We start from the raw sequence: 13,596 nt of genomic DNA, 5'->3' as shown, positions 1-13,596 counted from the left end.
TGGATTTTCAGCCAATTATGAATCACTCTGCGCAGATTGTTAGAATTTTTTAAGCACGTGACAGTTGGCTATGGTGACTCTCACAGATAAGCCGAGTGGATTACCGCTCAGAAATGCTTGAAACAGTGGTTCATTGTTGGCGTGTCACGTTTTTCCTAATCTTAGCTACCGCGGTGACAGTAATACCTGCCCCCTCATCACCAAATTTTACCCATTTCTGATGTGTCATTTGAACAATCATAGAATCTCTATAGTAATCATTATATGACGATTACTTATATATATGGCCATCGAATTCGCTTTTACCAGAAATTGAATTGTTCATCAGATGTTCAGTAATCTGCGGGAAGCAACTCTGGGAACAGGCCTTTAAATTCCGGCACCAGCAATGAAGAGTTGTGCGAGGCTTATAGGATTTAGAAAATATACACGAGAATTAGTGTATCTAAGTTTAGTTCTGATTCTGATTCTTTCCTCAGTAAAAGCCTCCAGCTTCAACGATAATTTCGATATCTCATGGGGAACCGTGAAAGTGTGGAATAATGGGGAAACAGCCCAGCTCACTATGACTCAAGCCTCAGGTACAATTTTTCTTTTATGCACATCCATAATTCCTTATTCATTGAAGGATGGGAATAGTAACAATAATTCTGTAATGTTTCACCAGGTTCTGGTTTTCAGTCCAAAAATGAATACATATTCGGCTGGGTGAGCATGAGAATCAAGCTGATGTCTGGAGATTCGGCAGGAACAGTCACTTCATATTATGTAAGCAGCTCAGCTAATTTTATTCAATTGATTTTATTTAAATATAATTTTTTATTTTTGAACTTATGTTAATTATAGATTTTGAAAATATTTTAGGTGTAAATTTTGAAATATCTCGGAATTTTAGGGTTTTTTTTTTATTTTTTTTATCGTTGAACTTAGGTTAATTGTAGATTTTGAAAATATTTTAGATGTAGTTTTGAAAATAAGTTTGAATTTTATATTTTTTTTTAAATTCCAAATTAAACTTATGTTAATGGTAGATTTTGGAAATATCTTAGAATCCTACAAATCTCTCTTAAATTCTAAGAATATCTTGGAATCTACAATCTAATTACAAGAATATTTTGAAATCTGCAATCGATATGAGATGAGGATGCCGTTTTTTGATAAGCATAATTTAAATTTCAAATATCTCAAAATCTGCAATCTATATAAGATAAGAATGCATTTTTCTGATAAACATAATTTAAATTTCAATACTGAAATTATAATTCTGTTTCTTGATAAGATGTTCCATAGGGTTATATATCCTTTATCTGATTTGTTTTATAAGTTTATTTTATTAAAATCAAAGTTATTCACCAATTTTTTCTATATAATTTAATTACCTTCTAACCATTAAATTTTAATCTAGTTCTCTATTTAAAAGGATCCAACACTCTTTATATCATTAGTAAACTCCAAGCCCCCTAAAGATGAGTAAAACATTCACCATAATCATTAAACAAACATATGATTTTTACACAGGTTTCCAAAAATCTTAATTATCACCCGAATGTTACATATTCAAATCCACATGCTCATATCTAAAAAGGTAGACCATATAGTGAAGTCACTTTCTCAAAAAAAAATCGTCTCTTATCCTCCAAACAAAGAGAGTCTCACATACAGAATTGTTTTCTATCTTGGCATGCTCATATCTAAAAAGGTAGACTATATAAGGTAGACTATATAGTGAAGTCACTTCCTCAAGAAATTTGTCTCTTACCCTACAAACAAAGGGAGTCTCACATACAGAATTGTTTTCTAACTTGGCTTTTAACTTTAATTAAATTAAATTATTCTTATCGTTATTAAGATCGGTATTATTTTGCATTCAGATGTCATCAAAAGGGTCTGCCCACGATGAAGTTGACTACGAATTTCTGGGAAATCTGCAAGGGAATCCTTACATTCTACAAACCAACGTCTTTGCAAGTGGAGTTGGGAACAGAGAACAGAGATTTCATTTGTGGTTTGATCCCACAGAAGACTTCCATAACTATACAATTATTTGGAACCACAAACAAATCGTGTATGTGCGGCATGAACAAAACAAACAGAAACTGTGAATGTATAATTTAATTGTACCTCTAGATTATATTTACGTGATTTGCCATTTTTGCCGGCTAATACATATATGTTTAATTTGCATATTGTGATCAGATTTTGGATAGATTCTATCCCCATCAGGGCATTCAAGAACAATGAAGAAGCTGTGGGTGTCCCATATCCGAATAGTAGACCCATGAGGATAATCGCCAGCCTTTGGAACGGGGAAGATTGGGCTACCGACGGAGGAAGGGTTAAAACAGATTGGAGTCAAGCTCCGTTTGTTGCCTCTTATCAATCATTTGAAGTCGATGCATGCAGCGTGTCATTAAATTCATCTCCTCCCTGTGCCAACAATTGGTGGGATCAGCCCGAATTTCAAAGTCTAAATGAACAGCAACTCAGGAAACTTTATTGGGTACGCAAAAACTACCTGATTTACGACTACTGTCACGACAGATCCGGCAGGTTTCCTGTAACTCCAGCAGAATGTGCATTGAATCCTAGTTGATACTTAATCAGGACAGTTTAATTACAACAATTGTTACTTTGGAGATTCATATTGCTTGAGCCAGAAGTCATAAGAGATTGATTTGAAAATAACCCTAGTGGAGATATATTTTACCTATAAACAAAAGCTGGTTTGGTTCGTGTAATGCAGTATTGTCTGCGCCAGGATGATCTATAGAGTCCAATAAACACTTGTTTTCTCTCAATTCCACGCAAGAAAAATGACCTAGTGGTGTGAAATAAACAGGACTCTATAACTACTCGCATAATGACATTTAACGCGGCAATAACTCTCAACATGTCAAGAAAAACATAAACTATGGGACCTGGTGGGTCGTCGGTAGATAGATATGCCATGTTAAAATATAATTCAATTATTTTCAATCATCTCAGAAAGTATTTAACCATGTTAGAGAGTTTGCTGGATTGTTCTTACACAATAAGGTTGTTTTTTTTTTTTTTTAACTAATCCCATTATTATCAGTTTTCAACCGTGGCCACTTTGATTTATGTTCGAGTATTTGTTGGCTTCTTTGGGTCACACCAGCTTTTGTTATAGTTGATCTTCTTTAATTTCTCCTAATAAATATGGTCAGTTTTAAATCTTCACCCCTTTAAAACATGGTTTGTTTTTTTTTAATTTTTCCTCATATTTATGTCAGTTTCAAATCTTCAAATTCCTATGGTCAGTTTCAAATCTTCAGAACTCTTTAAAAGAAGATTTTTAAAATATAAATATACTAAAATTGGACTTATAACAAGTTAATTACAATAATTTTTCAAAATCTAATAACTTTAAAAGATAATTTAATCGATTGACAAGCAAACTGTCATTAAAATTTTAAGACCATTGATATACCAGCTCAAGTCTTCTACAGATGATAACACTAAACATATTTGAAAAAAACTAGAAACTAAATAGATATATCATTGAGTCCATTGCTCATTAAAAAGTCCTTAGAAATATCAATATATTAAAAATCATAACTTCAAGAAGGTCATCCATCCAGCAACATCTTGTTGAAATTAATGGAGAGAGTTCGTTCATTGACAATTTCAATAGCACAATGTAGGAACTAATTCCTAAACTAAGTCTCAAGCACAACTAATTAATGAACGGACACTCTCCAATAATACATTCTCCATTAATTTCAACACATCTTACTTCAAAAAGGTCATCCATCCAGCAACATCTTCCACTCACCCAGCCCAAGTGCAACACTCACTCAGACCATTTTCACCTATCATGGATATCAAGTAAAAAAAACATCCATTTAAACCAATTGCACATATTTAGTTAGATTTGTTACAATGATAAATTTGAGATATATAATCTATTGTAAATAACACACCTCTAACTAAAAATACTCTAAAACATTTAATGTAGATTAAATTTCTACCATCTACATAATAACTATTGATAATTAAATCGAAATTCTAAAATTTCTATTCTAAAACAAACACACTTATTAACATAATTATTAATAAAAGTAATATAATAATGAACGATATAAAATATTAAAATATAATATTGAAAAAACACACCAATTAACCTAATTAGTAATCCATATAAAATATTAAATTAATGATCATGTAAAATATTAAAATACCATATTGAAAAATTTAGAAATCTATAAAGTTTTAATAAAGCAATAATAAAAGTTTTTGGTTTCACAATATGAATTTAGAATCACAATAAGAATCGTTTTGCTCTTGGTTCTTTTGCTCTTGGTTCTTGATAATATTAATAAGGTTTCATTATATTATTTGAATTGCTTGAATTGTCAATGTTGTTTACCTTCTTGACATGAATTACGAAGTGTAAGATTTGTTACGAAAGTTGGATGGTATATATAAAACAGTTTTATTTTTTAAACATATAAATTGCAATGTTATTTTATGAAAAATTTAAAATTTGATATAAATATTAATTTTCATTAATACATTTTCATGATTTTTAAAATTTGGTTAAAGTAATACTTGATTGTTGATTTAATAAATTTAATAATAAACATAAATTTATTTTATTCTGGTTTTTTTTAATATAATTTTTTAATAAAATTTTTAAAAATTAAAAAATTATTATTAATTTAAAATATTAAATTTAAAAATAAATAAAATATTTTTTATTGATATATTATGATAAGTTTTTATATTATTTAAAGAAAAAATATTATGTTAAATTTACAAATTAATGGGTAAGATTAGATAATTGCTGGGATTTATTATATTTAGATTATGTATATATAAATATATGTTATTAATTTTTGGTTTTCATCTTTCAAAAGGTTTTTTGGAATTTTGTGATTGTTGGAGTTCCCCCACACCAGCCCTTATGGATAATGTCTCCAACATTCCCCCTTAATCTGAAAGGGTGTGTATGAGTCCAATAAGAGAGTTGAAATACAAATGTGCATGGAAGCCAATGGTCGAATATGCTCTCTGAAATGATGGTTTAAGGAAGACCACAAACCAAATGACATAGAAGAACATGAAGTTTCTACTGGTGGTGGTTTAAGGTTGATCACCAACTCTAGAAATAAATCTCGAAGAAGTTCCTAGGATAATGTTGAATATAGCTAGAAGTCGAAGTCTTTTGTGAAGTGAAAGTTCTCCCAGATGATGGTTTAAAGATAACTACAAACTGATGTAGCAGAAACTGAAGTCTTTTTCCGTTGGTGGTTTAAGGCAAACCACCAACTAAAACATGTCCATGTAGCATGAATTTGTCTCTAGCTACAACCATGAATATGGAAAACTAAAGAAAGAAGGAAGATCATAATGGTTTCCAAATGAGGGTCAATGCCCTCCAAAAGCCTTCTTTATTCAAATCAATATCTTCCAGGTCAATGATGGTAAAAACTCACAAACTCTACTTCATCTCAGAATCTCAACCCTCTACTACATGTTTGTAACTTAGACCTGTAATCATTAGCCTTGTAGCTTATAGAAACCCTAGCCTTCTTGTACATGTGAGCAGAATAGTCCAAAATTTGAGTTGTCTTCTTCTTCCTTGGGTTTCTCTTCCTTCTATATCCTTCACACTTCATTCCTTCATATCTTATGCAAAGATCGAGCTAGGTTGTTGTGTCACCAGATGAGGAAGAGCCCTACCCTATATATACTCATCCAAGAGAGCAAATAGGTGCCCCAATTGAGCCAACTTATCATGGTAGGTTCCAACTTGTGTTTCGAGGAAAAAATTACTTTTCTTGACTTAAAACTGATAATTTTCTTTTGTTACAAAGAGTCCAAATGGGACTATAATACATGACAAATATTTTCCTTTTGACTCAACAAATCCTACAAGCATGAAGAACATGTTTGACCTAGTCTTGAGCATGAAACCCATGTTTGAAAAAATAAAATTATTTCTCTTCTTTTACATAAAATACGAACTGATATAATGATGAAGACCGAACCTAATTACTTTTCCAACACTCCCTCTTAACTAGGGAGGTATTCATAATGAATCAACATGTCTATCTCAAGTTGAAATGTTCTCATAAGAAGGGATTTGGATTGATAAGCATCACTCATCATCATAGACAAGATTGTCATGTTACCAAGTCCTTGAAATGTACACTTTACCTCTCCACAAGATCAGAGAACAATTCTAGGAGGCATTCCATGGGACACCACACCACCTCACTGAGGTACATACTCCACCTAGGATACCCAAAGTATGTCATCCACTAAACCATTTCCATCAATGAAATGTCTTTCCACTGGATCATTCTTTATCCAAGTCCATGTACTTGACTTAGGATCTCCATCCTAATCCATCATAGTACATGACGGAAGAATGTCTATCCAAGATGCTTATCCAATCCACCATTCTCCTTATCCATGTCCATGTACTTGACTTGGGATATCAATCCTAATCTGTCACAGTACCTGGCATAAGGAAAATCATGTTTTATTCAATCTATTCACCATATCCAAAATGCATGCACTAGACTTGTGGTGGTTAGTCTTTTCCTATTACAGGATGTAAGGAAAACTGGTGTCCAACCTTACTCCCTCTCAACCTAAGAGGAGAAATCCATACTCACTTCCTCTCAAATAGGGAGATTTCATCAATAAGCCTCAATTTGTGTTGGTAGTACTCATACTTCCTTTACAAAAGCTACATGTTTGTAGCTTCCTAAAATATTCTTCTTATCACTGAGTTTTCTCATCTTGCAACTTCTTGAACTATGGCTCCAAATCTACCTCCTAACAGTCTATAATCTTGTACTTGACATCTTTACCTATTGCATCCTCAACTATGTCCAATGATACATCTTGCACTACACTACTTCTTGCACTTCTTCCTACCTTGAAGGTAGTCCATTATATAGTTCCTTTAACTAACTGATTATCACAGTACAAGGTTAGTCAATCTATTGTTCAACCAACCTTGAAAACAAATTGGTTGACCTTTCCAATCAATGTTTATCACTTTATGCAGATCCATAGACACAAATAATTCTAGCCTCTAGTTGTTATTCACATCCTTTTAAAATATCCAACTCTTAGGGTCTTCAAATAGCCCTCTAAATGTCCTATTGTTGTTTCAAATTGATATTCCTTAGGGAACCAATCACATTATATTTCAATAGTGACTTAGTCGCTCTAGGATTACTATCACAAGGTCTTCCAAGCACAACCCTCTTAATAGAGAATTTCCACTTCTTCACTATCCTTAGGGTTTTCGCAAATTTTCCCATGCAATGATGAACCAACTCTTGCCCTCACTATACAAAGAGTTTCTTCAAGCTTGTGCTGGCATTATAATGTTGGCATCGATGTCAACATGGTGGTCCTAGTGGTTAGCATTGGTGTGAACATACTTGTGGCATGACTTAGTGGAGATGATTTGGATTCCAATGAGTAGAGATGGGCATGTATTGTTGGAGATGTTGCTTGTAAAGGTGATTGGAGTGTTTCTCTAGTTGTTTCATATGTCTCTAAATGTCTTTGAGATATTGGATATGTTTCTATATGTGCTGAGTTGTGGTTGGTTGTATTGGAGATGCCTCTATCAATATTGGAGGTAGTTGTATGACATGATGTTGTTATTGCAGGAGCTTGGAGATGTTGCTACAAGAGTTGGAGATGTAGCTATAGGTATTGGAGATGTTTAGAGATGTTGTGATTGTTGCTTGATAAGATGGAGGTGTTAATCTTGGTATTAAGGTTGGAAAAATAGGTCTTGCCTTTCATTGACTTGTTCTTAGCCTATTTCATAAGTTGTAGAATCAACACAAAGGTTTGGAGGACTGATCATATGCTGAAGAAGTTGTTCCATCAGTTGGTAGAGGTTTAGGGATGAAGGATTTATTTTTTACCTTACCTTTAACCTTAATCGCATGGAGCCAAGCATGTGGGAGTGGTTGCAAGGTTCCAATCATTGGCAAAGTAGCCTATGGGAGTGGCTATAAGTCTTAGTCATATGGATAAAGTGCTATGAGAGCAACTAAAGGATTTCATGAGTTTTTCTCTGGATTTCTCATGTTGCTTAGCTAATTTTCGTGTTATGGAGGTTTTATTGTCATAACTTTTCGATTTATGGTTGAAAAAGTTTGTGGGACCTCCAGAAGCTGTTTAAAGTTGAAAATATCAAAAAGGCAAGTGGAGTTAGTGGTTGATAGGTTCAATGAGCTAAATCTAGATCAAATCAAGCATATGAACAAAGTTGTGAAGCCCAGTATTTTCGTCGCGTTATTGAGTTGAGAACTTCAGTTCATCTACATATTGGAGGAAACTCAATGCTAGTATGGTTGAGTCTTTTGTGTGTTGAGTGTGTGTGGAGGATTGTGTGCAAGTTGCATGTGTTGTCTAGTGCAAAATTTCTGAAGTAGTTTGCAGTTGTAGAAATAATGAGCTGAAGTATGTTTCATCCATCATATTTATGTAGTGAGTAAGGAATTGATGTGTATATTGGAGTACATTTTTAGGAGATCGTTTTGTAGGTGGTATGGAGTTTTAGTGTGGAGATTTTGATTGCACCTAGTGCCACAAAAATTTTATCTGGTTGTGCTTTGTTGTTATGTTGCTGCAGTGCTCATGTTGATTGAATTGGGTGTCTAGTCTAAAAATATATGAAACGAGGCTCACACGGAGGAAGTGAAGGCACGAAGGTTTCATAGTATATAGTGACTTGGTGGATTTAGTATAAGGAAGAGATTTTTCCATCCAATAGGAGTTTGATAGTCCAATGGTAGTTGGGTGAGGATCGTTGATCGTGGTGGCCTTCAGTGGATGGTAGTCCATAGATCTGAGATAGAAATAATTTCATTTTTGAAAGGACCAACATACTATGAACGAAGCTGCATTTTCCATATTATGGGAGTATGTTGATCGATGTAATATTTATTCAATAATTAATAAAAGAATTGAGCAGCGTAGTTGCAGTAGGGTGTTTTTTTCCCAGGGAAGGGTTTTCCACCAAACATACTTGTGTTCATTCTATTCATTGTTTTTAAGGTTGCTTGTCTATTTTGGTGCTATGGTTTATGGTTGTGTGTTTCAGTTCATGCATGATTAAAAGGAATATTAATTTGGAGAAAATTTTTGAAGTGCTCACTCTACTGATTCGACCCCCCCCCCCCCCCCCGTCCCCCAACCACCTCTCAGTAGTGACCTAGTTTCCAACAATTGGTATTAGAGTGGGGCTATCAATTGTAGCTTGAATACTAGAGAGTGGATCTTGGAGATTTCGCTAGAATTTTTGAAAAAAAATTGAAATGGATCAGCAATGTATTCTACTACTTCATTAAAGTAAATTTGCAACTTGAAGAATGAATTTGGATTCATATTTTTTATCCATTGATGAAGATATTTTTCTATCATTTGAGTATGGAGTTAAAGATGAATCTAATGATTTAGCTAAAGAGATTATTTTGAATAGTCTTGTTATCGCCCCAAGAAAATCTCCTAGGTTGTATATCAGAGATGCTCGAGAACATTACAAACTCAACAAAAATGTTGGAAAATGGTGGATGAATGAAAGAAATGTTGCATATTCAAGCCAGATAACCACTTCTACTGTGCTTGACCCTAGACATGGGTGAACACCCCTAGAATACAAGGCTTTAGATCACCAATTACTCACAGTTTGAGGATAAGGTGATAATGGAGAAGACTGACCACACCAATAGATGCACAGGACCCTGTGATGGCTGGCTGCAACTAGTTAAAAGGTTTGTAAATCTATTTTCTAATATACAGATAGGATGACAGCTCTCTGGAATTAAAACAACAGAAACCTGCATACAAATTCAATGATACATGCTAAAACCTAACACAAAGGTGGGATGACAGCCCCTCTAATGCTAAACATTAACAGCACATGAATAAATGCAAAACAGGCACAACCTGGAACAAGAAGAAGAAGTGGACAGTGAGCAATTAACAACAAAGGAAGCTTGCATTAGCTAAAAGTGAAGACCAGACGCTGCAGGTATCACAGCAGTTACAATCTCCAGAAGTTGAACCTTACAGCAAAATAACACTCATCCAGCACTCATCAACCTATTACATACTATCTTCTGGATATATATAGAGGTTGGTTTACAAAAATCTTTGTTATGCTTTGTGTGGAGGTGTTAATAAATGATCACCAACCACATTTACAAAATGAAATGGGCCTCTGCTGCAATTCTCAGAGATTTGATGGACAAATCGTCCCGTTTAGATTGTCTGATGTCCTTCTCTGGAAGCTAGAGTGAATTATGGATTAAATTCCATGCCTGATTAATACCTTGATCTGCTCGAGGTTGTCCTGTTTGTCCTTTGGCCATTATTCTTTAAATGCAGTTGGTTGCAGATTAATGTGCAGGTCGCTGGATCATGGCCTCCTCCTTTTTCGGTAGAAGGGAGCAATCGGGAGAAATACAGGTAGTAAGGCGGAGGCTTGCACAACATGAGAATGAGGCTCGACCGTTAGATCGCGTGGATCAACGACAAAGATCTATCAGAGGGGAAAAATTTGCGCAGGAGGAGCTATCGGGAGGTACGAGGATGGGCGATCATGGGCCGTCGGATTGCGAGGATGAACGACTGAGATCGCATCGGGAAGAGCTATCGGGAGGTGGACGATCAGAGTTAACGAGGGCCGTTGGATCACCGTTGGGCAGATGCAACGGCCATCGCATGAAGAAGATGCGTGAAGTTAAACAGCGGGAGAGCTATTTTTGGGGGCGAGCGGTATTCCCCGCACCGACTATCGACCATCGACAGTTTCCGTATAGCAGGCAGCGATCCTGTAATACGGTGCTGCATGGCAGGCAGGTACGACGGGAAACTGCCTTCCTCGCTGCCTAATAGACACGCAAGTTACAGGAAGAGGGCTTGCAACTACCATCGATCTAGCAATGGACGATCAGATGAAAGGGAAAATGCACAATGTTTAATGTGTGGGAAAAGGGCTGTGAACAGTTACGGAGGGGTGGGTCACATGAGCATGGGCTCAAAAGTTTAGCGCCCAAGGCCTAAAGAAAAGGAGCTATATAGAGTTTGAAAAAAACGAAGGCCATGGGGGAAAGAAGAAATTTTGGAAACAAAGCGGAGAAAACGGGGCTCAGAGACCATACAGGATTAAACAGAGTTTAAAAGGAGAATGAGGGGCAAAGGAATCCAACAGCTGCGAGCACCATAGCAACTAAAATAGCATTGTCCAATCTGATATTGAACTTTAAACAATGAAACTGTAGCAGAGCTAACACTGGCTCCTTCTGGGGATGAGATCCTCCCTGCGAGGTCTCAAGAACTGTAGACCAATGCCTTCATGCAAAAATTAGCTTTAAAAACATTTTCCTAGTGTCCATTAGGCATGGAGTCAAACTAAGCATATACTAAAAACTGAACAAGAAATTGTTTACAATCATTTAAAGCCTGAAAACTTAAAACTTCAAAAGTTGCCCATCTGCTAGGCCATCAAAATTGTTGCCTGTCATCTGGTTCATCATAGATTAGAAGGATAGGATTTATTTGATCCTCCACCCTCAAACAGTTTAGGGCATTTGAGCTTGATAGGTGGATAGGGATCAAATTTCATTCCCCTTTTGTGTATTTTCCTCCTTGGATGTTCTTTATGTGATCTTTTGTACACCTTCTAAATAATCATGACTGTGTACATTTCTATGTCATCTATAGTCTGCACAACCAATATGAATGATGAACCATTGTTTTCTTGTGCAGGGGAAACAGAAACAACATCTGCTCCTTCATTTTTCTTTAAACAATCCTCATCCAAGGAGGAGTCCCATAACTGTACATTTTCTTCCTCTGTCATCTGATAAGTTACCCTTTCATTCTGTGTGGAGGCCATCTGAGCAGGTTTCGGAATATCAAGACTGAGATGATCAGTTTCAGCCTTGAGCATTGAATTATGTTCTGCCTCAGTATTTAAGGGGAAACTGTGAGGGATTGTTTTTGGATTAGACAGAGAAACAAAAGATGATGATGGAGAATTTTCCTCTCCCTCTTTAATCACTGGACTGGGGACAAAAGAAGGCTGGAAAATTGGCAGATCTGCATAGCCATGTGAATATGAGCAGGGTTCAAGCTCAGATTCTTGGAGGATAAAGGGATTTGCTGCTATTTGATTCTGTTGATCAGCTTGTTGTTCTGCAACTACAACAAACTGGCAAGCAGTGCCTTTGGATATTGCTTGTTCATATGCAGCCCTTGTTAAGAAAGGAGCACCTTCCAAAACATGGACCTCCTCCTCATGGTGATCCTCTTCCATGACTATATTCTGTAAAAGGGGCCTCACCCCTTTATTTTCATTTGTAATCTTATTTCTTTGCAAAATCTGCACTTGCTCATGTGTTTCTCTATAAGGATTTAGAGTTGGAAGAGAAAAGGAACAATGAGCTCCTGCTTCTTCAAAATGCTTCTCAGCCTATAATTTGGAAACTTCAGAGGCCAAAAACTCAATCATCCTAGCTAATTCATCTATTTCAGGATCATAGGATGATGATGATTCTTCTCCTTGTCCTCTGTTTTCATCATCATCTTCGAGATTCTCTGCAGCAATGATATTTGCTTCTACTTCAAAGGCTGTAGCTTAGATATTAGCCAAAGAAGTGCATCTTCTTTCTCTTAACAGCAGGCAAAACTGAGAATCAAAGGCATTAGAATAAGTAATCATGGCAGAAGTAGGGGTGGGTTTTATTTTAGCTGGCATTCTGCTATACAAATGATTGAATCTGATGTTGAAATCAGACAGCAGCTCACCATATTCTCTCTGCAAGTTTCCAAATTCATCATGATAAAAGAGTAGATCTTTGTTATTTCCCCAGTGCTTTAAAAATACATCATCTAGAGCATCAATGTCTGCAATAGACCTAGGGTGTAAATTTCTAAACCATTTTCAAGTTTCCCCATCTAGGCTTTGAACAAAAACCCTCATCCAGACATCCTCTTCATTGATATCCAAGTTATCAGCATAGTTATAAAAAGATTCGAGGTGCTCTTCAACTGATATTTCTTTTGAACTAGTAAACTTTGGCATGAATTCTTGATAGTCTCCTGTAGGCATGGCATTCAAAGGGGTAGGCAAGACCAGGGGTCCATATCTAGCAGCAACTATTCTTTCTATCTTTGTAAGAGCTTGTTGGCCTGCCATGACTGAGGTATATGAAAAGGATACTGGTGGACTGAGTGAAATGAATCAATGAAAAGGATAATGGAGACAGAGGAATATGATGGACAACATGGTGCTTCTTTCTGTGAATTGAGGTCCAAAAGGGAAATGAATAATAAGGAGTTGCATGAATCTCTGAAGGTGACAATCACTAACAGAGATACATGGAATTTTTAAGGCTTACTTGACCCTGATGCTCCTTACTGCGATACTTTCATCTGCTTAACGGTCTTCTCAGAATCAGGCACTGGTTCAGGTGATGATTTCTAAGGATTTCTTTGAGCATGCTTCACCAACTGCGCCAGGACTACAATGTGGAGTCACCAAAGGATGGTCTTCCACTAGTGGAGTCGCCAGATAGATGATTA

At 35.8% G+C, this 13,596-nt stretch overlaps 1 protein-coding gene across 1 annotated transcript; it reads left to right on the top strand.

The window, feature by feature from the left end:
- The first annotated feature begins 294 nt into the window (after positions 1–294).
- LOC149247250 (xyloglucan endotransglucosylase protein 7-like) lies at positions 295–2,642 on the top strand. Its single transcript, XM_089455848.1, has 4 exons — positions 295–581; positions 668–768; positions 1,872–2,065; positions 2,197–2,642. Exons 1-4 carry the CDS (start codon positions 389–391, stop codon positions 2,591–2,593), a joined length of 885 nt encoding a protein of 294 aa, XP_089311974.1. The 5' UTR covers positions 295–388; the 3' UTR covers positions 2,594–2,642.
- The last annotated feature ends 10,954 nt before the right edge of the window (positions 2,643–13,596 follow it).

This window comes from Pinus tabuliformis, chromosome 7, assembly GCF_031772625.1.
Source record: "Pinus tabuliformis cultivar Carrire ecotype Pingquan chromosome 7, CPIR1, whole genome shotgun sequence".
Taxonomy (NCBI): domain Eukaryota; kingdom Viridiplantae; phylum Streptophyta; class Pinopsida; order Pinales; family Pinaceae; genus Pinus; species Pinus tabuliformis.
This window is presented reverse-complemented; position numbering and strand designations above follow the sequence as displayed.

Bases quoted from the DNA above. Each gene is read 5' to 3' on its own strand.
- LOC149247250 (XM_089455848.1), top strand. From the start codon at position 389: ATGAAGAGTTGTGCGAGGCTTATAGGATTTAGAAAATATACACGAGAA. The intron at 582-667 runs GTACAATTTTTC...ATGTTTCACCAG, and splicing joins CACTATGACTCAAGCCTCAG to GTTCTGGTTTTCAGTCCAAA. The intron at 769-1,871 runs GTAAGCAGCTCA...TTTTGCATTCAG, and splicing joins GAACAGTCACTTCATATTAT to ATGTCATCAAAAGGGTCTGC.